The sequence below is a fragment of the Aspergillus sydowii genome (assembly GCF_001890705.1).
Source record: "Aspergillus sydowii CBS 593.65 unplaced genomic scaffold ASPSYscaffold_15, whole genome shotgun sequence".
NCBI classification, from domain to species: Eukaryota; Fungi; Ascomycota; class Eurotiomycetes; order Eurotiales; family Aspergillaceae; genus Aspergillus; species Aspergillus sydowii.
The window spans coordinates 819,499-843,201 of NW_024467873.1; the positions used below are offsets into that span (position 1 = coordinate 819,499).

The following is a 23,703-nucleotide window of genomic DNA, read 5'->3' on the forward strand; positions in this document are numbered from 1 at the left end:
GCCTATATCCACCATGCTCATCTGCGTTGCTTGAGACCTCCCTCATCCTCATCCACTCGCTCACTGTTATATTCAACAATTGCTGGTGCTAGAAACTAGCATTTGGTGTCTTTCTCCCCTGTTTACCATCGCTGTTTCTTCAAACTCTGTCTCGACCCGAAATACGTCCACCACTACTAATCTCCGGCCTGCGTTACCATAACTCAACTAGTACAACAGCAGTGGGGGAAGGGGAAACCATCAACGCTGAAAGCAAGCACAAGAGACGAACCTTTCGCCATGGAGCAAGATCCCTCAATGTCCTGGTCGGACATGCCTGCACCCGCCGAAGATGAGTTCAGTAATTTCCTCGAGTTTGGAATGCAGTTCCCGGATCTGGAGGGGCAGCACGGACCGACTGATCACCTCCCTTCTCGCACCGTCGCTCATCAAGTTGCGATGGCCACTTCAACCGCCCCGCCCCAGCAACAGCAGATGATGTGCATGGATCCAAACAGTGTTGCCGATCAATCGCAGTCTTACACCCGCATGGTGGGTGATTTTCCTGTCGAACTGCCTGGCCATGGGCAACAAGGAATACCGCATAGCTCGTCCTACTCCAATGGCCCAATGACACCGGCGTATTATGCTCAAAAACCCCAAATGTTCCACGCCTCTCAACAACAGCAGCAACAGCAACAGCAACAGCCGCAGTCGACCTCTCAGACGTATGTTCCGCAGGGCCAGATGATGATTCCGCCGACTCCCAACAGTATTGAGCTTCAGGGAAATGCAGCACCCTACCCTCAGCGCGTGGGTGATAACTCGGAGATGTACGATCGATATTCTCGCATGATGGAGGAACAGGTATGCGCGGACCAAAGTCCCTTATCGGCTTTGACATTTTAGACCTCCATCGCTAATGCGTTTTTTGATCTGCTCTCTTCTTCTAGGCCCTCTACACTCCTCTTGTTTCTCCCGCTATGACGCCCTTAGAATCCCAATTCAGACAGCCCGAGTATACCATCCCTGGAGAATACTTCAGCCCTCTCAGTTCACCTGCCATCGAGGCCCAAAATACTAATTCGAACGGCTTCCCCATTCATTCTGGTCCGCTCACTGAAGTGAACTTTGTCCATTCGCCCGTCGACAACGGCTTTCAATTATCATCTGCTCCATCTTCGCCTGGTGTAGCGCGCAAGCAAAAGCGGCGGCCGTCTGCCGCCAGTAAAACTTTCATCTCTCGGGCTAAGAAACAGCAATCTCCTTCGGTGCGACCAATGCGGACGAAATCTCGTTTGACGGATGAGGTCATGAATTCCCTTACAGAAGGCCAAGTGAACCCTACATCGCAACCGCAAAACGGAAGTGGACCACATGGACCACCATATGGCAGCGCTGAGAGCTCCGGTCAGGATTCGGTGTCTCCCGAGCCGCTCTCTGAGCCATTGATGCCACCACCGGCGCTACCACCAGCCCGGAAGTCACCTGCAATCACACCGCATACCCGTCAACAGCAAAACAGCAGCGAGCCAGCGACGCCGGCGATGCTGATGCGTATTCAACGATCGCCGCATGTTCGCGCCGTGTCGGACCATAACCGAACTCCTACTCAACCACCAGTGGCTGAAAACCATGACGATGTCATGGAGGATGTTGTTCTCCCTGAGGCAGCAACTCCGTCTGCCCAACTTTTTCGGCCCCAGATGTCTCGTATAGATACGACCAGTACAGCATCTCCAAGCATATCGGCTAATGGTACGACGCAATCGGAGTCTCATCAAGCCGGGATTTCAGAGAGAAACTCCGCCTCTGTCGCCCCGAGCCCCCGTTCCATTGCCATGCCATCTCCTAGTGGCCCAGTTGCGAGGAAATCAGAAACCCCAAAGCTCGGGCCCGTGAACAGAAAGCGGCAAAGTCTTAGTTCAGCGCATCCCAGTCCTAGCCTGCGGCCTAAAATTAGCCCCAACATACAGCCACTGGTGTCCGGTGATACCCCATCGACACTCCTTGCCGGTTTAAAGTCGAACTATCAGCAAATAATAGACGGCACCCTTCTTCCTGGTGTCTCTTACCCCGAAAACTTGGCTGAGAACCTAAGTTCAAAGCGAACAAATCACAAGCTCGCAGAGCAGGGACGACGGAATCGCATTAACAACGCTCTCAAAGAGATTGAAACTCTCATCCCGGCTGCTTATGTTCAAATAAAACAAAGTAAGGAAGCGGCAGCTCTCAACGGGAAGCCTGACAAGGAGAAAGAAAAGGCCGGAAACCAACCGATCAGCAAAGCCAGCACAGTGGAGATGGCTATTGACTATATAAAATCGCTCAAAGCGGAACTCGACGTAACGAGGACGAAACTCGCAGCCGCTGAAGCCAAATTGGGAACGGGCCAAAGCACCGGGGATTCTAAGGACAGGAAAAATGGCGTATCAAACGGGTCAACAACGTTCCCCAGCGATCCCAAGGCGGCCAACGACAACTCCGAGCAGGACAGCGCTCAGGCTTCAGCTATAGAATCGACATAATAAAGGCTAACCTTGCTCAGTCATAACCTTTAAATCGTGTGTGTTTACGTGGTATTGTTTATGAGAAACGGTTTGAACGCGATATGTAGACGGGCAGAGTGAATGGTGTGAAAATTTGGTTGTACCATGAGACAATTATAGTTTGATTTGTACCTATCTGGTCTGGTTAGGGAGGCTTTCTGATTATGCCCGTTGATTCCCCTCATTGTTTTTTTCTCGGATTCGCAGCTGGTGGGACGTCATGTTTTGATTACTGGTGTTCGTGGTTCAAGCATATCCGTTCTCATCTTCGACTGCTATTTGGGCTTCACCCTTGTTTCTATTTCTTGTTTCTTATTTTTTTTAATTTTTTTTTTCTTTTCCCCTTCACCATTCTTGGTGACCTGCTGCCCTATTATAACCGAATATAATAATGAGGCCTTGCATTTGAACAATTATCTATCCAATTCATCATCTCTGGGATTATTCCCAGATATTTAACTTTTCTCCATAGACAATAATAAGTTGAGACCACGGGTCTCTCACTTTATTTTAGATCTAAGAATTGTTATTCCATAGTGGCCGTCTGGACGACTGGCATTTCCCTAAGCAGCAGGGTAAAGATACATATGTCAGAAAGAGAACTTTTTTTCAATATTATCATTGCTCGTTACTCCGTTCCAAATGTCAGGAAGCTATGCCAACTCAATAATCGCGGACCACAGCAACCATGTCATCTAACCGCGCAACTTCCCCAAGCAGCAACGATTCCTTGGCTCGCCATTCACGCAGCCTCTCCAATTCTCCCTCGGAAAGATACAGTTCTTCATTTCCCTTAACGTCGCTACGTTCCGTTTTTTCAAGGAAATCCTTCAGTCGACCACGCTCAAATCTTAGGCGTTGCAGGCATCGTGACATTGATTTATATGTGTCCTGTAAAATACTATCGCGGATGCGGTCTGGATCGTAGAACCAGAGGTAGATGGTGCGAGAGGGCTGACGTTGCGCGTCACGGGGAACTTCCTGGAGATCGACAAAGCCCCCTGCCTGCATGGATGCGAGGACCTGGCGGAGGTCTTTGAATGGCAGGAGACTGATTTCTTGGAGGCGCTTTTCGTCCAGTTTTCCCTTTGCCTGGAGGACGCGGAGGACGCGGAGGGCAACGTCGCCATAGCGGGCTTCGACGATGCGTTCGAGTTCGAGGTGGCGGAGTTTGCGGGCTAGGTGACGGAATTCGACTGTCCAGGTTATAATACCGCCATTTAAACGCTTTGAGGTCAGGTTAAGGGGTGGTTGAGCGAGGAGAGAGAGGTGTTGGTCGACTTGGAAGGTGCGGCTCCCATTGGTGTCACCATCGTCATCATCGTCACCATTTACGGTGTCGTTCAAATGGCGTTTACCAAGTCGATTATTTGTCGGGGTTTCTGTGGGCCCTAGGGACCCTGTGAGGTCAAGGTAGGGGTCGATATCTTGTGCGAGGGCGCTCAGGGGGATGGAAACTGAGTACTGTTCGCCTTCTTCGCCTTCGCGAGGAATCTCGACTGTATCCCGACATCTAGTGGTTTGGTATTCGATGCGACGGAGGAGGTAGTCATAGATCTGTGCTGTTTCTGGCGGCGCGTCACGCTCAGCAAATTCCAGGAAGCGCCGATTTCGAAGAGCAACATCCAGTTTTTCATAGTTCACCCGGACTGTTAATGAGGACTGGTGAACGCAGCGTTAGATTTGTTGCAACCAAGTTGTAAGAACGAGATTGCGGTCATACCTCCATGGGGACTTCGTCGTCCAACCATTCATTCTCTTCCTCCTCTCCGCCTGCGAGATCGTCGTAGTCGAATCGCCCCTTTTTATTATCGGTATCGTCTGTAACTCCATTGGCGTGTTTCCGTTTGACTCCCCGGGGTACTCCACCGACGACCAATCCACGTGTGAGGTCACCGTCTAGCTTTTCTCTGAGCATTTCGGCTGTCTTTTCTAACACATACTCTTCCAGTTTTTTCCCCTTTAGGCTTTGCGCTGAATCTCCTGCTCTTATTTGCCGTTCAATAGCCAGGATATTATCAGCATGGCTTTGAAAGTGTGCTTCCCGGACACGAACGATATATCCATGCCCAGATAGGGCCTTCAGTGTAGGGTGGAGAAGTGCTGGCTGCTCTGGAGCATGCTCGCCATTTATCCCGTTCACTTCCGTTTCCTCTTCTACCAGGTTCTCCTGGTCCGCATTGACCCCATTTGTTCCTGGCGCGTCGGGTCGTAACTCCGGTAGAGTCTCGAGGTGACTTACTTGGGCGTGACCGAGGTACATGATCGTCGACATGACAGTGGCGGCGTATTTCCCTAGTCGATTTTCGACAAGTTCCAAAATTTTCCCAGACCTGGTGAGATAGTATGCCGCCTGCATATTCGCACTGTAATAGGTAACGCCGCCTTCTTCGACGGCAGTATAAAAGTACACAAGGTGGTGCTGGATCATGGCAACGAGCGCCGCACGGACCCGGTTTTCGGAAAGGTGGGTAAAATTTAGCAGTCGCTGCAGAGTGAGTCGTTCATAGCGATGCAGAGTCGAGAATATGCGCTGCCATTTTCAACAAGTCCAAGGTCAGCCGACACTGTCATCGTACTATATGCAAACCCTTGATTCACCGAACTCAACATACACCAAAAAGCTCGCCGAAATTATCTTCGACTAGGAGCATGCAGAGCTCCGCTGCATACTGTCACCCGCATTGTCAGCAAATGCAGTAAGCTTCTTGTATCCGAACTGCGTAATTTCGCATACCTGCGATGCCATCTTTTAGTCTTCTAGAGAATCCTCCAGCTTCAATTCCCTAGAAGGAGCACGGTGGTCACCGCGAAAAGGTCATGGGGAGAATGTGTGGATATGAGAAATTCAGCCAAGTAGAAATTCTCAGTAATTTGTGAGGCTCGGCTGCTTTCCAGGTTCAAGTTGCTGTCTTGTCTTTTTTTCTCTTATCGCAAATGTTCTCCACGACTCACGTGCGATTATAGTCACCTGATGTCACATGACTAGGAGTACCGGTTCCGCCCGCGCTCGCAATTCAGACCAATCAGAAAACGAGTAATCACAACGCCGGCATCAACTTGAAGCTTTTCAGACGTCGTCAAACCACCAGCCAGCAGAGAGCCGTTTTCTCCCCCCTCCCACCTCCCATCCACCACCACCACCCTTCCAATTGCTGTCGAGCCTTCGCCGGCTTTCTACGCTCCTCTCCTCCTTGTCTTCCCACACATGCGATGATGCTGTCGCGGTCCACCATCAGTCGAAATGCGCCCCGTGCGCTCCAGAGTGCTAGCCGTCGGGGCATGGCCTCTGCCGCTCCTCAAGGCCTCCAGTACGACGTTTCCGAGTCTGCTGGCGTGAAGATTGCCAACAGGGAGCCTGCCGGTGTCACTGGTGCCCTCGCTTTGGTTGCGAAGGCTGGTTCCCGCTATGAGCCTTTCCCTGGTTTCTCCGATGCCCTTGAGCTCTTTGCTTTCCAGGTTTGTCATTACACCTCAATTGCTGTTCTCACTGCTTTCCCACGAATTACTGGATGAACTGTAACGTGCTAATACCTTTCTTTTAATCAATTGATAGTCTACACTCAAACGTTCGGCGCTGCGGATCACTCGGGAGGTTGAGCTGCTGGGTGGTGAATTCTCCTCGACACATTCCCGTGAGAACATCGTTCTCAAGACCAAATTCCTTGCAAACGACCTTCCATACTTTGTGGAGTTGTTGGCGGAAGTTGCTTCCCAGACCAAGTTCCCTGGTAAGTCCCTTACATCGAGAAGGCAGCCGGTGAAAACCTTGGTATTCGGTTTGCTAACGAGCTTTATTTTCCCAAAGGCTACGAGCTCGACGAAGTCGTCTCTAAGCTCCTCAAACTTAGACAGGTCGCTATTGCCAATAACCCTGAGGCCATCGCTGTCGATGCTGCTCACGGTGTTGCCTTCCACCAGGGTCTCGGTAACAGCATCTCACCCTCCGCCCACGTCCCCTACGAAAAGAATCTCTCCGCCGAGGCTATTGCTGAGTTCGCGAAAAACGCCTACGCCAAATCCAACGTTGCCCTCGTCGGTAGCGGTGTCAGTTCTTCGGAGCTCTCGAAGTGGGTTGGTGACTTTTTCAAGGGTCTGCCCAGTGCCGGCAACTTGAAGTCCGACTCCGCTTCCACCTATTACGGTGGTGAGCAGCGTATCTCCACCAAGGCTGGTAACTCCGTTGTGATTGCTTTCCCCGGTAGTGGCGCCTTCGGCACCGCTGCCTACAAGCCCGCTGCTTCCGTTCTCGCTGCCCTCCTCGGCGGCGAGTCCTCCATCAAGTGGACACCCGGCTTCTCGCTCCTCAGCCAGGCTACTCAGGGCTTCTCGCAGCTCCGCGTCTCAACCAAGAACTACTCCTACTCCGACGCTGGTCTTCTCGCCGTTTCTCTCAACGGTAAGGCCGACCAGGTTGCGTCCGCCGGCAAGAGCGTCGTCGATGTTTTGAAGAAGGCCGCCGCCGGTGAAATCCCCGCCGACGAGATCAAGAAGGCCTCCGCCCTTGCCAAGTTCCGCGCTCTCGAGTCTGCTCAGACCCTCGAGACCGGCCTCGAGCTTACTGGCTCCGGCCTTATCAACGGCAGCAAGCCCTACCAGATCGCTGAGGTTGCCCAGAGTGTCGACAGTGTCACCGAGGCGCAGGTCAAGGATGTAAGTCTTTTATCCCTCCAAAACATAATCTAATTTAATTCAATCTAATGTTTTTATCCAGGCCGCCAAGTCCTTCCTCTCTGGCAAGGCCTCTGTCGCTTCCGTCGGTGACCTATCCCAGCTCCCCTACGCCTCCGATCTGGGCCTGACTGTTTAAACACCCGTTTAAACACCCTCGCACACCGACCCACAATTGACTCAAAACGAATGTACACAATACATGCTAGACTGTCCCGGGACAAAAGAACCAAAACCTGAGCGCCGAATCTTTCATGTGTCTAGATAAATCTCCGCAGATATCTTTTTCCCTTGTTTTCCTTTTATCCATTGTCGACTTCTTTTTTTGTGATAGTTCTTGTGGTTGTAGCTGTGTGACTGTAATACAATCGAATCTGTATTCTTATGTTTATATCCGCTACGCATCAAATCTATACAGCTTTATAGACTACATATCAATCGTCGCCAGTAGTAAGCCGACACAGGGGCGGTATTTGGGGAAATATCCGTCCCGCAACAATAAGTAGTATGTACGCTTATTCGTAAACGTTGGGACCCGTCACCCACATGACGACCATAGTCATTAGTGTTAGACACTTACCACCGCTTAAAAGCACTCGGCCCCTTCGTTTACATGTCTAATTCAACTTTACAGGAATCTCTGTATAATTCTATTTACCTGAGCGAGGGGATCTGAATTGATAGTAACGGTACATTACATGCCCAATCAAAAGAGTTACTTCAAAGCCATTGCCAGCAATCTTTTCCCATACAAAAGTCTTGTTCATACTTGTAGGAATGAAGATTTGAAAGTGTTTTGCCGGATTCTAGCTCAGTAAATGCATTGTAATAAAAAGCTACCAAACATTCAGCAAGAGTCCGTGATCAGTCACCAATCCTAGCCCTGTAGAAATATTGTCAGGTCCAATTAGATCGGGATCCGCATGGTAACTCCATGATAAAAATGCCAGGACGCATCTCTGTTCCGAGATGCAAAGTGGAACTAACCCCAAAAAGAGGATTCTGGGGAGCTGTTGCTCTGGCTTTGGGGCTCTTAAGATACCAGCCGGGCGCATACATGCCGTGCGGTATGCGATGTTATCCGATCATTTCTCGACTTGTTATCAAAGACATTATCTTATGCGAGGTATATTAGACGCTCAGTCCTTAGAAACCCAAGGGCACATTTGTTGCGTAGGTTCTAAACACAAACCCACGTTGTAGATGCGGTGCACTGAGCTGCTAAATTTGGTGAGCTTTGCTTAATCTCGTCGTGCATACCAGGTTAATAACAGCTCACAGGCCAATACCAGCTTGCCGTAGCAGTTTGGAATAGTAATGCGGTAGCTGAAAAGCTTTTCAACACAAGGAACCAACCAAACAACAGGCTGGAGATCACCACTGCTTAAACTCCGATTGTAAGGGTGACCCGCGAAGTACTTGTGTGTGATGGAAGTGGGCGTCTCGGACAGTATACGAGAGCTGGATCCATAAACACGAAATAGCTGTTTTGGACGCTGTCTCCGGATGTATGTTGCGAAAGGCTTCAGAGTATACCCACCACGCGCATCGGGCGGATTTTGCGATGCTGATGCATGGGTTTGCTGTCCAAGACTGCAAATTTCTCTATTATTGCAATTTTGTTTCTTCTATTTCGTGATCGAAGCGCAATGATATAACACTATTACGATGTTTTCTCTATTCCGAAACTAGTACAAATAATATAACATCGATCAGATTTGTTGGGGGTACTCGAAGCCAGTCGAGCTGTATAACTCAGACAGCATCACAACGGAGACCCTGGATAGTAGAAGGGTATTTCAAACCTTCTCTAGTGCTTGGCGGTGACTTTGTCGCCCGTCAGTTTTTCGACTGCCTCCTTGGCCCTATTCGGTGCAACGGAGACCCACAGGTTAGCCTTGTTTCGCGCCTCGGTTTATCACATGAAGTCGGAGCAAGGGAGATACGAGATCGAGTTTCCAAGTTCGGGAACATTTATCCCGAAAGAGCAAAAGAAAATAGACTTACATGTCACCAAGAGCCACCATGCAGACGGTCTGCCAGATACCCAGGCCAATACGGGGTGTCACACCGCGGTACAGACCCTTGATACCGTTCGAGTCGTAGATGTACTTGAAAGCTTTGCCGACAGTAAGGTTCTTGGGGCGGTTGGGGTCCTCAGTCTTGCTTTGCATCTCAACCCGGATCACTTCGATAGGCTGGTTCCAGGCTGAGAGACCACCACCCAGACCTGAGGCAATAACCTTCTCAACGGCTCCGAGCTTTTGACTATCATCCTTGCCAGTAACGTTACGAATGGCCTGTTCTGCCAATCGGGAGAGACCGAATCGGGATCCCCAGTTGGTAGTTTGGCGGATAGCAACAGCATTGACACCGCGATTAATACCCCGGATACCTTCTTTGCGGTAGATGTCCATAAATGTTGCGAAAGTGCTGGGGGGTTTAACACCCTGAGCAGCCATCTTGTGCTTTGTGATTTCGACCGTCTTCATGCAAGTACAAAATCCCATAGTGGCATAAGCCTGGGCGACACCACCAGCCATACCTCCAGAAATACCAGCAAGGAAGTCAGGTGCACCCAACACCTTGGCACGGAATTCCGCCTCGGACGCGACGAACAAAAGGACGGCGCCTTTCGTAGAGGCCTCAATCCAGGCCCACGGAATGAGACCTTGATAATCTGCACGATAGCGAAGATTAGTCTCGGAAAGTTGTACCCACCCCATACCTCGGGATATGCGGGTTGCGGGTTGCGGGTGCACTTACAACCGAGGATCCCGCCACGACCCCATATCCGACCCATAGCGCCAGCGAAGCTATCGCCCCGGTTTGCAGCCATGGTTGTCTTGATCACTTCCAGTGGCTAGATATATAATGTCAGTAAAGATAAATCCCATGCTCGCTTCATTTCGAGGAAAATAATGTACCTGTCCCAAAGTAGTGACCCTGATGTGGTGTTAGCAATAGCTTCTCGGTGATTCACATGCTGCCAAATACTTACTCAAACATGTTCAACCCTGCGCCCACTGCATAACAGTTCCATCAGAAATCGCCCCTTAATGAGATGAAATATAGAATGAAGATACATACGCAGCAAATTGCTGAACTTGACGGGCTTCTTCTCGAGTTTTGGGACGGTGCCCAACTCTTCCGCAGCGGTAGACATTATTTGATTTCGGGAGAGCACTGAAAGGGGCCCTGACCAAGGGATTTAGGGGGCCTCGTCGCCGAACGGATCACGAGTGAATGATCGATTGAAAACGACCAGAACTCGGAAGTCTAGTCGGGTCGCGATAGAGAGAGGTGTGCTCGGTGTCGGTCACGAAGGATGACTTGGGACAGGGGCAAGGTCAAATGTTGAGGGAAACAGAGGGAGAGTAAGAGACGAAGGTCGAAGGGAGGTTTGCAAGCTGGAATATAAGAGAACAGGAAAAGTCAGGCGGTGGGACTGGATTTTTCGCAGCTGAGTCTGTACTAGGTTGATCCTCGAGAAACAGGGATTGTAAGTACACGGTAGCTCCTGTCACTTTGGGGGAGTTGGGGCCATAACAGTTCCAGACGGCCAGTTTCCGAGGTTCAGGCGCCTCAGGCAGCAAAGCGCCGCCATTCAGCCAATCAGATGGGGTCATTTGGATACCAGGACCGATCGAGCGAGTCGACGGGCCGATTCACCCTAATTCACTTTTGGTCAGGCGGTGAATGGAATTGCCTAATCCTCGGGCCATCAGTTGGGAGCCGGGGGAAATCGGGTGCCCCAACCAGAAATCGTTGAGCAAAGACTATAAGCCTCGGGCATTGGAAGGTGCCCGCCCGCGATTGTTTCTACTACCGATTGGAGTCAATTTCAATTGCCCATGACGACGATCCACAACTCCGTACGAGTGTTATTGGCTCGTTGCGTTATTTCGCGGATTTCCTTTTTGGTATGAAAAGATGCAGTTATCTGTGCAACAATTTTGTTGTAATATGGCTTGTACTTATGGTCGGCCTCCCAAGATTACGTACGAGTGTATCGTTCAACCATCGCTGGCGGTTGATTGATCCAGCGCGCCGATCTAGTTTAAGGTCCAATCTGAAGTAATAATGGATGACATGGAATTTAAGTGTTGTTACAAGGCCCGCTCGAACAAGTCCTATCATACATTAATCGAACTAACCCCAACACTTGGTACGTCCGTGTCTAATCAAGACGTTGAATAAATAATACAAAAATGGCTGTTTGTCAAGCGTAAAAGATATATCCCCCTTCAAAACCTTCATATCGTTCAAGATATTCAGAGCTTAGCACCAACAAGCTTAGCGTAAGCCTCGGTGCTGAAACTCTTGGGACGCTCAATAGGAGCACCGAGAGCACGGTCGATGATCAGCTGAGGAAGAACACCCAGGGCACGGGAGACACCGAACAGGACAGTGTAGTAGTTGGCCTCGTTCAAGCCATAGTACTGCAGGAGGACACCGGAGTGCTAGAAGCGCGTTAGTGAACCAAGCCGCATTTGCATTTAACGAGCACAGAGCGGAAGACTTACAGCATCAACGTTGGGGAAGGGGTTCTTGGTTTTGCCGTGCTCGGTAAGAACACCGGGAGCAATCTTGTAGACCTGGCTGACCAGGTTGAACATAGGGTCGTCAGGCAGCTTGCGGAGAGCGAACTCGCGCTGAGACATGTAGCGGGGGTCAGTCTTGCGGAGGACGGCGTGACCGTAGCCAGGAACAACACGGCCGGAGTTGAGGGTAGACCAGAGGTAGTCCTTGATGGACTGGTCGCTAAGGTCGTTGCCAATGGCCTTCTTCATCTCAGTGAGCCAGTTAAGAACCTCCTGGTTGGCCCTGTTGATTGAATATGTTAGATAAATTGAGTCGCAAAAGACGAGAGGTATAGAACAAAGGTGTGGTCTTACAATCCGTGAAGAGGACCAGCCAGGCCATTGAGACCGGCAGCCAGAGAGAGCATGGGGGAGCTCAGAGCGCTACCAACAAGGTGGGTGGTGTGAGCGCTGACGTTTCCACCCTCGTGGTCGGAGTGGATAGTGAGGTACAGGCGCATCAGCTCAACGAAATCCTTGTTGTCGGCAAAGCCGAGCTGATTGGCCAAGTTGTAGGAGTAGTCCTTGTCCTTCTGGATAGGAGCAACCTTGCCGTCCTTGAAAACGTTACGGTAAATCTTAGCAGCGATGGTAGGCAGCTTAGCAATGAGGTCCATGGAATCCTCAAACGTGTAGTGCCAGTACTCCTTCTTGTTGATACCCTTGGCGTAGGCCTTGGCGAATGCAGACTCGTGCTCAAGAGCAGTGACAGCAAGGGAGAACTGAGCCATAGGGTGAAGGGTGCTGGGGCAGCGGTCGATAAGCTCCTCAATGAACTTGGGGAGGTCGGAGCGAGCAGCCCATTCAGCAGAAAGATCGCGAACCTGCTGCTCAGAGGGAACCTCGCCGGTCAAGAGCAGCCAGAAGAGACCTAATTACCGGTTAAAATCGCGGTCCCCTAACATCCTATTCTGGGAACTGCATCAGGATAACTTACCTTCAGGAAGAGGTTCCTCGCCACCGGGGGCCTTGGGAAGAAGCTTTTGGCACTCGGGAATCTGCGGCGTCATTAGTGATTCCATCTAGTCGCGAGACGGATGATGTCGCTTACGGTGAGACCACGGAAACGGATACCCTCCTCAGAGTCCAGGACGGAGCCCTAAATAATCGTTAGCAATGCTAGAATTTAGATGTTTCGCAAATCGACCTATGACTTACCTCCCACACGAGGCACTTCACGCCACGGGCACCACCATAGGCCTGGTCAAGGGTAAGCTCGCCAATGACCTTGTTGCCGTGCTCCCTACAGATTTCAAGCTCCGGTATTAGCGATCATTGCGATATGGGCCGTCCGGAGGGGGTTATGTGCGCACTTTCGGAGCTTCTTAACCTTCTCGAGCTCGCTAGGGAGCTTATCGGCGAAGGTCTCCTTCAGGGACTACATCGAACAAAGCCAAGTTAGCGATCAATTGACCAAAAAAAGCGCCGCATGAAGACGAACCTTGGTCTTGCCGGTAGAGTAGCAGCGCAGGCCATTGAAGACAGCAGACTGAACGACCGGCTTGCCAGCAAGAGTGCTGGAGCGAAGGGCAGAGGTACCGAGTCTGAGCGTGGAAGCCATATCGGATCAAACAACTTGATGTGGAGTTGATTGATTGATGAAGGAATGGAGAGGAGATTGAGGAAGATAAAGATAGCAGAGGGAAAGGAAAGAAGAAGTTCAGGTTTCGGGGAGAACCTGAAAGCTGTTTTCGGTCCCATCCTCATTTTTTCCATCTGGCCGTAACAAGGACAGCCGGTACAGGAGCCGTACGGTACATTCGGGCATCCGGCATAACGGTGATGGGAGACCGTATGGTACCGTCACATCGTTTCTATGGGGCCGGTCTCCCGAGTACCCACCCACAACAGACTCGGCGAGCTTCTCCCGCCTGGGTGCTCATTCTTAGTCTTACCCGCCAGCTTCCGTCATCGCAGTGACACAGAGCGGAGTCCGGAGTATGGAAGGTCTACTATGTACGAAGTATGTCTCAGAATGATCTCTCAAAGGTGAGGTGCTAAATATATGCTTCGCCAGCTCTCAGTGTACAACAGAGACTGTAGGAAATATGGCTTCTTAGAATTTGGTGCCCTTGCCGCCTTGACGCGAACCGTTCAGTGTCCTTTCAGCTCGCCCATGGACCACGGCCAGTGACGTCGGCACTCAAGCTTAGTATCCGTTCTTGTGGTCTCTCATACTTATGCCTTCCTCGGTAAGTTTGCAAGCTGTCGACTCGAACCCGGAACAGGTTCAATCAACCTTATGCTTAGAATAGATTCTAATAATAAGACCAGTACGCTTTGTAGATTAATATGTTTGTTTTATGAAAAGAGACAATCAGGTTTCTCGTTTCAACTTCCAAGTGGATGATCCTTTGTTGGGTGAGGTCCGGCATCCGCCCCATTCGGTTCACCGGGAACAATGCCACATGATCTCACGTGTCCGTCTTGACACGTGACTCAGAACGAGACAGGCTAAGTTGAACAATGACTAATGAGACTGTTTGAGGACTAGCTTAGGCTTTGAGTTTTACGCTCACATGACTCTCACCACCAATGAAGTTTTCTTTCACTTACCACTGCCCCTGCCTTCTTTCAACGACGTTGTTCATAACTCACAACTTCCCGCCTCAACCCTCATTGTAATTTCATCATTTTCTCTTTTCTTTTTGAATCTCTTCTGTTTCTCGCGTTAGGTCGTACACTGTACACGTACTTTTTTGACGAGCTGAAAAGGTCCTATACACGATCGCTGTGTTCCAGCTGTAACTAGGCCAAAGGCCCCCCTGGCCGTAGTGGCGCGACCAGAAGTCAGCTTAGGCTACCATCCTCAGCACTTAGTTGGAGGCACCGCGATTCGGAGTTCTCTCTACCCTTCATATTAAGCATACAATCTTCTGTTGCCGTTTGCTGGATTTCCCAGTAGAAGCGACTCATCGGGAGCCTGCTACATTGAATCACCTGCGACTTTATCGCACGATAGTGTTCTCCGTATTGAATTGCGACTTTGCAACAAACACGACCAGCCATGTCGTCCGCAGTAGCAGAGCTGGACAACTATCTCCAGTCTATGCTGGCTCTCAAGGCTCCGGGTGTTTCGGGCTCTAAAATCAACAGTATAACATCACTGTGCACAGCCAATGTTCAGGTACTTCTTCCACTTTTCAGGTTCTTTAGTACCAAACAGCAGACTAACATTTTTTTGCTACACTCTCAGAACGAATCCGTCCTTATTCAGAAAATCTACACACACTTCAAGAAAGCACCGGGCACACACAAGTTGGGCGTACTCTATGTCGTAGATTCAGTAACTCGACAATGGGTAGATGCAGCGCGCAAGGCAGGACAACCTTCTGGAAGTGCAGCTCCTGACGGGACCTTTGCCGCTGGTGTTAACAGAGTGACTGAGTTGTTACCCGTCTTGATGACTGATATCATAAACAATGCGCCAGAAGATCAAAAGGTACGCTCTAGATGCAAACATGCAAATATCCTATTCCCACGGGGACTTGCGGGCATATACAGTAAGGCCGATAAGCCGCGATGAATTATTTTCCTTCGCGCTGCCGACTAAAAGTCTCTGTTCTACGTATATCCCGTGATACAACCCCTATCTGCATAGAAACCGCGCTCTCTAGCGACGCCTTTCGGTCGTTTGGTGGGGTATAGTTTAACTTACGTATTTCACCCATCTTCATAGGAAAAAATCAAGAAGCTAGTCGACATTTGGGAACGTGGATACACTTTCCCCGCTCCCATGCTTGCGTCTTTCAAGCAAAAGCTAAATGCACCTGCATCCAACAGTAAGCAGCCTTCCCCTTTCATGACAACCAGCGGTTGCTTGTATACCAGACCGCTTGGCCTTCTTTAAGGAGCGCGACTTCTAGCTCCAATAAAGCTTTTTTGAGATAATTCGGCTCTAATATTTGTTACAATAGATGTTGAGTCAACTACCCCAGAAGGCTCACCAGCACAAAACCACGCCATTCTAGGAGGTCTGCAGCAACAGCAAGCACCGCCCGCTAATGGCGCAGCTTCGGCCACCCCAGGCCAGCCAGCACCAGACACGTCAAGTATCCTGAAAGCCCTAGCGGATATGGCCAAGCAGAACACCGCTGCTCCGGCTGCCCCGGCTGCAGCCGCGCCAGTTAACCCTCTTGCTGCATTAAGCCAGCAGAGTACAGTTCCGCAGCCGGCGCCTTCTTCCGTAGACCAGGCTTTACAGTCCCAGGCAGGACAGCCTGGCGTAAACGCATATGGTGCGGTGGCAAACCCTTTCGCAGCTTTAGGTAATTTGGCTCAGAATCCAGCGCTGGTCCAACCCCAAAGTCAGTCTCATACACCGAATCCATTAACAGCTGCCCAAAACCCGCTGGCTGCGCTTCTGCCGCAGGCCACCGCTGCTCCAGCTCAGCCTCCCAGCATGACCCCGGATGGATTGCAGCAACAGCTTCAGCTTTTGCAGATGCTGGCAGCACAGGGAATCCCTCAGGATCAGTGGGCCACCGCCCTACAACTTCTTACTCTTTCCAATCCCGCCGGCATGCCCAATCTCAATCCCAGCCAAGGCCCTGGCTTTAATCTCCCCGGTCAGAACGCCAATGCATGGGGTGGTCATCCTGATGGACAGTCACGGGATTTCAGCGAGCGTGATCGGGATTACATGCGTTCTCCTAGCGGATATCGTCGTCGCTCTCGTTCTCCTGGATGGGACAGGCGCCGCGATGCGTCCCCACCACGTCGCCGCGATAGCCCAGTCTATGGAGAGTACCACGGCGATTCCCCTGGGCGCAGGGGCGCGGATCCACGTGGTCGGCGAGGAAACGACTACCGTCAACGCAGTCCGCCAGGACGTAGACGCCGTTCTCCCTCTCCCCCGCGCAAGGACCCGGCACTCCCTCCTCCAGGCCCCAAGTTCATCGAATGGGACTATTCAGTTGGCCAAGGCAGTATCAAAGGTCCGCATTGGCAGCCTCTTTCGTTTTCCTGGTTTAGTTGTGCTAACGTGAATTTTGCGCAGTTCTGAGCCGTACACTTTTTGTTGGTGGTGTAACGTAAGTGCTACTTGTCAATAAACCGCAGGAATGAGTTTTACTAACCATCTTGCAGCTCCTCTGAAGCCCATTTGCGCTCTCTCTTCTCCAAATTTGGTATTGTCCAAACTTGTATTGTAAACACCGACAAGCGCCATGCATTTATCAAAATGATTAGTCGACAAGATGCCATCGCCGCTCGCGAAGGGATGGAATCATACAAAACCGGAGACATGCAGCTCCGAGTAAGTTTTCTTTCTTGCGCACTGCCCGGCCCCCTTTGTTCTATCACTTTACTGGCAATCGCTAACATGCATCAAAAATCTAGACACGTTGGGGGGTCGGATTTGGGCCCCGCGACTGCAGTGACTATCAGACTGGAATCAGTATAATTCCCATCGATAGGCTAACAGAGGCAGACCGAAAGTGGATGCTTACTGCAGAGTACGGCGGTACTGGGGGAAGACCCATCGAATCAGGCATGATCGTTGAAGAACCAGACATTGAAATCGGCGCTGGCGTGTCCTCGAAAGGTTCGTTTAATACCAACTATGTTATCAAATTACTGCCCAGACTAATTTTCCCGAATAGCAATCAGTAGACGAATTGCAACCGACACCGGAGGCAAACGTGGCCCAGTTTCGACCCGTGTACAACATGACCGTCCTCCTCGTCGTGAGCGCGAAGGGCCCCAAATGGCAGACCAGTCAAATGTCAACAACGTCGGCGTTCCTCCAGCAGTACCCGGTTTCGGCTTTTCCTTCCCCGGCATGCCGATGTTCCCTCCCGGCTTCATGATGGGTGGTGCGCAGTCTGGAGCTGGCAGTGCAACACAACCTCCACCTCCTGGCCAGTAAGACAATCGAGTCACACATGGCCTCGAAACGCGATGAATACGAAGGATGATATTTCCCTGTCAGATGGTGGATCATTCCGCCGTTCGGTTCAATCTTTTGTCTTGATACCAACTTTATTCGTTTATCTCCTATCTCTTTCCATGTGAACACACGGAAATTTGTTCTGCTGCAGATCATGGCGTTTGGGCCGGAGCATGTTTTGAAGACGGAACTTAATTCATTTTTACACCTTCCATCGACGCAAACAAGGGAGAGGACGAAAAGTTTACATCAAAGCGGATTGCTTTTTCTCTCATCTTGTCTTCTAACTACTTTTTTGCTTCTGTTTATGTACTTATTTCACATACACCTTTTTCTCTTTTTTGTTTAGTTCTTTTTACAGGGTTGAAACCGTCCATTTACCCCGCCTGAGCTATTCGCAGATTTGTGTTCTCTCTCTTTCTTTTTGTTAAGTTCCCAGATTCTCTTGCGATATCTCCGTTGATCTGGCCATTTGTTTGATCGGGTTGAAAAGCTGAGGACTTGTTGATATATAGTTCCCGGCAGTCGGAGGTTTCATTTGTTTTCTTTTCGCTACATTCTTCGTTGATTCTGAATGTATTTTTTGATTCTTGCTTCGACTCGTGGACAGTTTATATTTTCATAATGCCAACCCGTTAAGCGTAATTATGAAACTAATATTTCACCAGTGGGGGGACGTGTAAGTACCTGTTAGTGGGGGAACTTGGAGCCTTGAGTAAAGGTACAGCAAGCATATTCACAAACATAGTGGGCAAGCGAAGACTTCCTACAGGTTACACCTAGAAACTTACATATCTTTAGCCCGAGCAGTAAATCGAATTAAAGACACATAAAGTGCCCTACTTTAACCAAGTATGTCGAGTTAAGTAAGAATAGAAAGATAGGTAGGTATATTGCTAGCTGCCTGAGAACGCCGTAGCCAAGTTCATTCCGTCACTCATCCCCCGTTTACCATTTTGAACCCCCTGTCCAGAGCCTGACGCGCTAAGCCTGACGCACTAAGCATTTCGAACAGTCTTGAATGTTGTGGCAAAAGATTGTTCAAAGTCAGCAATGATGTCGTCGATGTGCTCGGTGCCCACTGAAATACGGATTCCATCTTCAGTGACACCAGAGTCTAGACGCTCCTGGTCGGTCAATTGCTCGTGGGTCGTGCTCCAAGGATGGATTGCGAGGGTCTTGGAATCTCCCACGCTACCTCTTGGTTAGCGACTTCTCACAATGTCATGGTAAGAAGGAAATGTTAGGGTCAAGCTTACTTCGCGAGATTGGAGATGAGCTTGAAATTGTCGACTACCTGGCTACCAACTGCTGCCTCGCCCTTGACACCGAAGGATAAAACGCCACCAAAGCCACGCTTGAGGTACCGCTTGGCAATTGCGTGGCTGGGGTGCTCTTCGAGACCGAGGTAGGAGACCCATTTGACGTGCTCATTCTTCTTCAACCAGTTGGCAAGAGCGATTGCGTTTGTGGCGTGGCGTTCAGCACGGAGGCTTAGAGTCTCGAGACCCAGAAGGAGCTGCTGAGCCGCGAAGGGGTTTAGGGCAGAGCCAAGGTCACGAAGAATCTCAACGCGGACACGGATGGCGAACGCAATGGGGCCGAAGGTTTCCCAGAAATTCAAGCCGTGGTAGCCTTCAGATGGTTGCGTGAACTGCGGAAACCGGGCAGCGTTCTTGCCCCAGTCGAATTTGCCGCTGTCGATAACAACACCTCCAATTGTTGTACCGTGTCCACCAATCCATTTGGTAGCACTGTGTACAACAATGTCTGCACCGTGGTCGATGGGCCGGAGATAATAACCACCAGCCCCGAAGGTGTTATCAACCTGGAACCCATGAGTGAGCTAATGGCCTTTACCTAAGACTTTTACGTTTGGGGGTGGGGGATTATGTTTGGAAGAACATACTACGACAGGAACACCTTTTTCGTGGGCGACTTTTGCAATGGCCTCAAAGTCAGGGACGTTATAACGGGGGTTTCCAATGGTCTCAACGTAAACGGCCTTGGTGCGGTCGTCAATGGCAGCAGCGATGTCTTCTGCCTTGTCACCTTGAACAAATTTGGTTGTAATTCCCAGTCGCGGAAAGAGAACTTTGAACTGGTTATAGGTACCACCGTACAGGTTACTCGTGGATATGATATTATCTCCTGCATGAGCTAGCGCGGAGATTGCCATAAATTGGGCAGCTTGGCCTGAAGAAGCAGCAACCGCGGCTACACCACCCTCAAGGGCAGCGATACGCTTTTCAAAGACGTCGACCGTAGGCTAAGGATTTCATTTATAATCAGTATTTGAACCGGGGGTAAATACAGTAGTATTAACATCACATACGTTCATGATCCGGCTGTATATGTTGCCGAACTCTTTGAGGCCAAAGAGCCTGGCACCGTGTGCAGAGTCATTGAAGGTATAGGACTAAGGGCATCAGTATCTTCCCATTGACGATGATGGACTGGGCCTACCGTCGTCGCATAAATCGGAACAGCGCGGGAATTAGTCGTAGGGTCAGACTCCTGGCTTCGCGCTAGTCAGTACAAGGGTTGGAAGGGTGCGCATGGAGGGGTGCGTATAGAGCCTGGAGGCGGGGGTGATTTACCCTGCATGGAGCTGGAGAGTCTCGAAATGTTGCTGGGCAGAGTCGGACATGGCGTCTTCTTGATTTTGGTGGTAAGTATGTATTTCTTTAGATCTCTCTTGCAGAATGTGAAATAGGGATCTCGAGCTTTTCGAATCTCAGAGAGCCGACAGAGGGGTAATATATGCGGGGGAGAAAAGCAGCACCTCTCCGATGGCCGCAATGGCGTGATTGAGTCTTGACCAAATTGGCTTGGGCGAGGGAAAACAAAGTACGTAAATTGGTATCGTAATTGGGTGAATAATGGAAATCGAGCCCAGGAAATGTTAAGTCTGTTAATTCGCAGGCATTGCACCATCGATAGTTGGAAAACAAGAGGTCCTCTACAGGGTGGACATGGGCAGGGGCCGGGCAAGACGTATCCTGGAACGCGCCAAACTCCAGGTTGTACATCAAACCAGGGCTCTGCGGAGAACAAAAAAACTGGCAGTCACCAGGCTACACTCCAGCGGTTCATTTGTATGTATTAATCGGTCGGAAACTGGTCGCAGTGGACCTCCACGCAGAGCCTCGATCCAGGGTCTCAGGCTAGTCGACATTTAATATATATTGGGCCCCTAGTAATTACATCTACAACAATGCGGTAGTAATAACCATGTGTCTGGTTAACTTCTTGGTGTCGTCGGCAATTATTCACTTATTAGTTAACGTTATTACCAACCACAGGCGCCAAGTACTTGTTTTCTCTCATCGACAGGTCAGAATTTGGCCTGCAAGACGGGCGCCTACTCCATAATATTGCCCAAACATGGCCGAGCAATCCAAGCAGAAAGCAGTAGTTATTAATAGCAAGCCTAAAGACTTCTTCGTGCGACAGCTTTTGGTTTCCGAGCTCCGAGCATGGCGATCGTTCCATGGTTCAAAGTGTTTGCAATTTCTATATCACACCAGTAGACACAAGTCCACAACAGTTCCTCAGCATAGTTTTTCGCCCCAACATCTTCCCTTTTCCCATATTCAAAACGGGTTGCTGCAAAGATGTCGTCATATTTTGCAGAACAACCTGCAGCTTTTGTCTGGACCTCGTGTCCACCGTCGCGCCGAGCCACTTGCTCACAAGGCAGCCGAATTCCTTCAATCACACGCGAGCGCTAGTGAGACTAAACCAGACGAACAAGGGTGGGAATGTGGCATTGTGGCTGCTCCAGCAATTACGATTTAACGAGATCTGCCCTATGACGCCCATACGTACTTCCCAATTTTATTGCCTGCTTCTTCAAGGCTCAGCTCGTCATATATTTGAAGCTCTAACCCTGCACTCTAGCCGCTTTCCAACCCACACCAACTGTTATTTTTCTTCACCCTTTTTCTTTTTAATTCCGTGCCGTAATCTCAAATCCTCTGTTTGTATTCGTCGGTGCAGGTACAAATACTGAGGTACGTCCAAGCCCGCAAACCAAGGTCAGCCATTCTTAACCGGATTTGTCCCAATAAACGGCCTTCACTGACGGAAGTATCTACGCTTGAAGCTCTCACTTGTTGACTGTCATAAATCACCCACCGAGCTTCTTCACTATGCCAAAATTCGATTTCCCTCTCTTTTATATTCTGCGGGGCGTCCAAGCCATCTTCGCCCTTATAGTTTTGGGCTTAACCGGACATTGTTCGTACACTCAAGAGTTGACCTGTCTTCAATCATACACTAACCCTGCTAAGTTGTGAACCGAGCCTACAGCCATGCTGATACAGTCAATTTCATGCTTTTCAACGGCGTATGGTCACTCTTTATCGTCGTTCCCTATTTCATCCTGGCGCCGATCTTTGTCCCCGCACTTGCCCACCGTTTCGCTCTCGTGGCTGTGGATGCAGTCACCATGATATTCTGGTTCGCTGGTTTCATTGCCCTAGCTGCCGACCTTGGTGATACTCAAGGTTGCTCGAAGGGTTCCCTATGCCGAGAGATACAGGCTGCCACAGCCTTTGGGGCTTTCAACTGGTAGGCAGCCCCCCAGATTAGAAAGCGGGCCCATAGGAATATGTGATTGATCGCTAACTCAGATATCTAGGGTTTTGTTTTTAGCCACAACCGTTCTGAACGCGCTTGGCGCTCTTCGGAGAGATCCGGCGCCCGGCCCTCAACCTCCTACTGCCCATGTGCCTTGAGTTAACAAGGTGCTGAATGTACTTGAAAGGGTCAACAACTGACTGTTCCCATGACGTCATTTTCTGAGCAACTCAACTGAGAGATTTATGTGCAACATAACATGTATTTGAATATTGGATGCAATGTTTCTGTTTTTTCTTTTTGATATCATTAGCTCATGTACTGAGCTCGTGGATACCCGGTCTTTTTCTTTGTTTGGCATCGGTTTAATAATACCCCCGTGTGCTGCATCATTTGAAAACAATGATCAACTAAACTACTGTGATGAATGTATATCCGCTTCTCTTTGGCGTCGTTGGTAGCTGAAACCAAGTAAGCCCGATTAGGTGTAGTAACTAGGTCATCATTATAAACGTTAAACAGTGAGTAGCATGAAGAAATGTCTTGTGCATCTAATAGCTTGGCCTGGAATTGGTTGGTGGTGAGGGGCTAAGCTTTGGAGTTGCATTGCCGCCACGTTCTTGGGTGACTGTCTCCCGGAAGCGGCTGCGGCGGCAACTACTGCAGGTTAAGAGGCTTATGGGCCATGGAGCATGACCTTGAATGATCTTGGAAGCTGATATGCCCCGTATTTTTATTTTGGCGTATGCCGCATGGCTGTTTCTGATAGTTCCGGGGACCCCGTGGTGACTGGCGGGGGTGAGTGACTTTGTATGGCGGCCATCATCTGCGCCACGTTCATAACAAATCGCCAGGAACGGCAGCGGAGCTAAGCAATTGGCGTCTGGCGAAAGGGGTACGGGTCAAGGGTAAACAGGCTAAATCCGCCACAGCACGACTTCTAGGTCTAGCATATATCTATACTATCGAGCTCGAGTTAAGGTACGTATGATTACTGCCCTGAGTATGAATAAGTCACACGGGGACTCCGTACAAATAAGGACTCTGTAATACTCACTCTTCACTGGGGTATGAAAAAGTTCTCCGCCGGATATTCGGCGGTTGTTGCCTCTCTGAGTCTTGGGTCCATCCACTGGGTGGAGTGGCGCTTTGCCGCTTTCTTACGAGAAAAAAAATTTCACTACCTTTCCGGCCCACTTCGGATACAGCTGCGATGCGTTGACTTTTCGCGCTCTAGAAGCCATGATTGGGTTTCTGGATCTGGTGCCATGCCGGAGAGGGCAATGGCATGGACGGCGGTCTCCGAATGAAAGCCAAAAAAAAAAAAAAAAAAAAAAAAAAGGAAAAAAAAACTTTTTCAGAAGGCGCCGTCAAGATGCCCGTCTCGTGCCCTAGTTCCCCTTATCAGCCAGCGTTGCATCCATCGCCATCGTGAGGAGACCCTACT

At 50.0% G+C, this 23,703-nt stretch overlaps 9 protein-coding genes across 9 annotated transcripts; 5 read left to right on the forward strand and 4 right to left on the reverse strand.

The window, feature by feature from the left end:
• Window positions 1-279: 279 nt before the first annotated feature.
• On the forward strand, window positions 280-2,507 carry ASPSYDRAFT_162108 (phosphate-sensing transcription factor PHO4; the record flags this gene model as incomplete). Its single annotated transcript, XM_040843060.1, has 2 exons — window positions 280-846; window positions 933-2,507. The coding sequence occupies 2 exons, from the start codon at window positions 280-282 to the stop codon at window positions 2,505-2,507; spliced, it is 2,142 nt and encodes a 713-aa protein (XP_040697783.1).
• Window positions 2,508-3,066: 559 nt separating this feature from the next.
• On the reverse strand, window positions 3,067-5,199 carry ASPSYDRAFT_50749 (putative DNA directed RNA polymerase III subunit Rpc82). Its single transcript, XM_040848142.1, has 3 exons — window positions 5,144-5,199; window positions 4,252-5,061; window positions 3,067-4,190 (listed from the first exon to the last, which is right to left on the reverse strand). Exons 1-3 carry the CDS (start codon window positions 5,180-5,182, stop codon window positions 3,192-3,194), a joined length of 1,848 nt encoding a protein of 615 aa, XP_040697784.1. The 5' UTR covers window positions 5,183-5,199; the 3' UTR covers window positions 3,067-3,191.
• Window positions 5,200-5,652: 453 nt separating this feature from the next.
• ASPSYDRAFT_50750 (ubiquinol--cytochrome-c reductase subunit 2) lies at window positions 5,653-7,575 on the forward strand. Its single transcript, XM_040848143.1, has 4 exons — window positions 5,653-5,987; window positions 6,085-6,259; window positions 6,337-7,181; window positions 7,243-7,575. The coding sequence occupies exons 1-4, from the start codon at window positions 5,745-5,747 to the stop codon at window positions 7,336-7,338; spliced, it is 1,359 nt and encodes a 452-aa protein (XP_040697785.1). The 5' UTR covers window positions 5,653-5,744; the 3' UTR covers window positions 7,339-7,575.
• Window positions 7,576-9,009: 1,434 nt separating this feature from the next.
• On the reverse strand, window positions 9,010-10,365 carry ASPSYDRAFT_161880 (putative mitochondrial DNA replication protein (Yhm2); the record flags this gene model as incomplete). Its single annotated transcript, XM_040843040.1, has 6 exons — window positions 9,010-9,064; window positions 9,207-9,879; window positions 9,966-10,062; window positions 10,127-10,145; window positions 10,201-10,225; window positions 10,290-10,365. The coding sequence occupies 6 exons, from the start codon at window positions 10,363-10,365 to the stop codon at window positions 9,010-9,012; spliced, it is 945 nt and encodes a 314-aa protein (XP_040697786.1).
• Window positions 10,366-11,473: 1,108 nt separating this feature from the next.
• cit1 (citrate (Si)-synthase CIT1) lies at window positions 11,474-13,343 on the reverse strand (the record flags this gene model as incomplete). The annotated part of the gene is made up of 8 exons (XM_040843015.1): window positions 11,474-11,662; window positions 11,726-12,026; window positions 12,098-12,653; window positions 12,720-12,780; window positions 12,834-12,881; window positions 12,941-13,025; window positions 13,096-13,160; window positions 13,224-13,343. 8 exons carry the CDS (start codon window positions 13,341-13,343, stop codon window positions 11,474-11,476), a joined length of 1,425 nt encoding a protein of 474 aa, XP_040697787.1.
• A 1,446-nt stretch (window positions 13,344-14,789) lies between these two features.
• Window positions 14,790-17,651, forward strand: ASPSYDRAFT_161976 (Nrd1 complex RNA-binding subunit; the record flags this gene model as incomplete). The annotated part of the gene is made up of 8 exons (XM_040843045.1): window positions 14,790-14,909; window positions 14,979-15,224; window positions 15,462-15,564; window positions 15,700-16,719; window positions 16,782-16,815; window positions 16,871-17,039; window positions 17,123-17,327; window positions 17,386-17,651. 8 exons carry the CDS (start codon window positions 14,790-14,792, stop codon window positions 17,649-17,651), a joined length of 2,163 nt encoding a protein of 720 aa, XP_040697788.1.
• Window positions 17,652-18,670: 1,019 nt separating this feature from the next.
• Window positions 18,671-20,322, reverse strand: ASPSYDRAFT_162094 (O-acetylhomoserine aminocarboxypropyltransferase/cysteine synthase family protein; the record flags this gene model as incomplete). The annotated part of the gene is made up of 6 exons (XM_040843058.1): window positions 18,671-18,866; window positions 18,932-19,500; window positions 19,582-19,941; window positions 20,008-20,091; window positions 20,139-20,193; window positions 20,273-20,322. 6 exons carry the CDS (start codon window positions 20,320-20,322, stop codon window positions 18,671-18,673), a joined length of 1,314 nt encoding a protein of 437 aa, XP_040697789.1.
• Window positions 20,323-20,887: 565 nt separating this feature from the next.
• Window positions 20,888-21,847, forward strand: ASPSYDRAFT_518690 (uncharacterized protein). Its single transcript, XM_040848377.1, has one exon. The coding sequence runs from the start codon at window positions 21,166-21,168 to the stop codon at window positions 21,685-21,687; it is 522 nt and encodes a 173-aa protein (XP_040697790.1). The 5' UTR covers window positions 20,888-21,165; the 3' UTR covers window positions 21,688-21,847.
• Window positions 21,595-22,837, forward strand: ASPSYDRAFT_50756 (MARVEL domain-containing protein). The gene is made up of 4 exons (XM_040848144.1): window positions 21,595-21,712; window positions 21,781-21,914; window positions 21,968-22,247; window positions 22,318-22,837. Exons 2-4 carry the CDS (start codon window positions 21,827-21,829, stop codon window positions 22,412-22,414), a joined length of 465 nt encoding a protein of 154 aa, XP_040697791.1. The 5' UTR covers window positions 21,595-21,712; window positions 21,781-21,826; the 3' UTR covers window positions 22,415-22,837.
• The last annotated feature ends 866 nt before the right edge of the window (window positions 22,838-23,703 follow it).

Coding starts and splice junctions, on each gene's coding strand:
- ASPSYDRAFT_50749 (XM_040848142.1), bottom strand. CDS start 5,182: ATGCTCCTAGTCGAAGATAATTTCGGCGAGCTTTTTGGT. Junction 5,062..5,143: donor ATTTCGGCGAGCTTTTTGGT/GTATGTTGAGTT, acceptor TGAAAATGGCAG/CGCATATTCTCGACTCTGCA. Junction 4,191..4,251: donor ACGACGAAGTCCCCATGGAG/GTATGACCGCAA, acceptor TGCGTTCACCAG/TCCTCATTAACAGTCCGGGT.
- ASPSYDRAFT_50750 (XM_040848143.1), top strand. CDS start 5,745: ATGCTGTCGCGGTCCACCATCAGTCGAAATGCGCCCCGTGCGCTCCAG. Junction 5,988..6,084: donor TTGAGCTCTTTGCTTTCCAG/GTTTGTCATTAC, acceptor ATCAATTGATAG/TCTACACTCAAACGTTCGGC. Junction 7,182..7,242: donor CCGAGGCGCAGGTCAAGGAT/GTAAGTCTTTTA, acceptor GTTTTTATCCAG/GCCGCCAAGTCCTTCCTCTC.
- ASPSYDRAFT_518690 (XM_040848377.1), top strand. CDS start 21,166: ATGGTTCAAAGTGTTTGCAATTTCTATATCACACCAGTAGACACAAGT.
- ASPSYDRAFT_50756 (XM_040848144.1), top strand. CDS start 21,827: ATGCCAAAATTCGATTTCCCTCTCTTTTATATTCTGCGGGGCGTCCAA. Junction 21,915..21,967: donor TTTGGGCTTAACCGGACATT/GTTCGTACACTC, acceptor AACCCTGCTAAG/TTGTGAACCGAGCCTACAGC. Junction 22,248..22,317: donor GCCTTTGGGGCTTTCAACTG/GTAGGCAGCCCC, acceptor TCAGATATCTAG/GGTTTTGTTTTTAGCCACAA.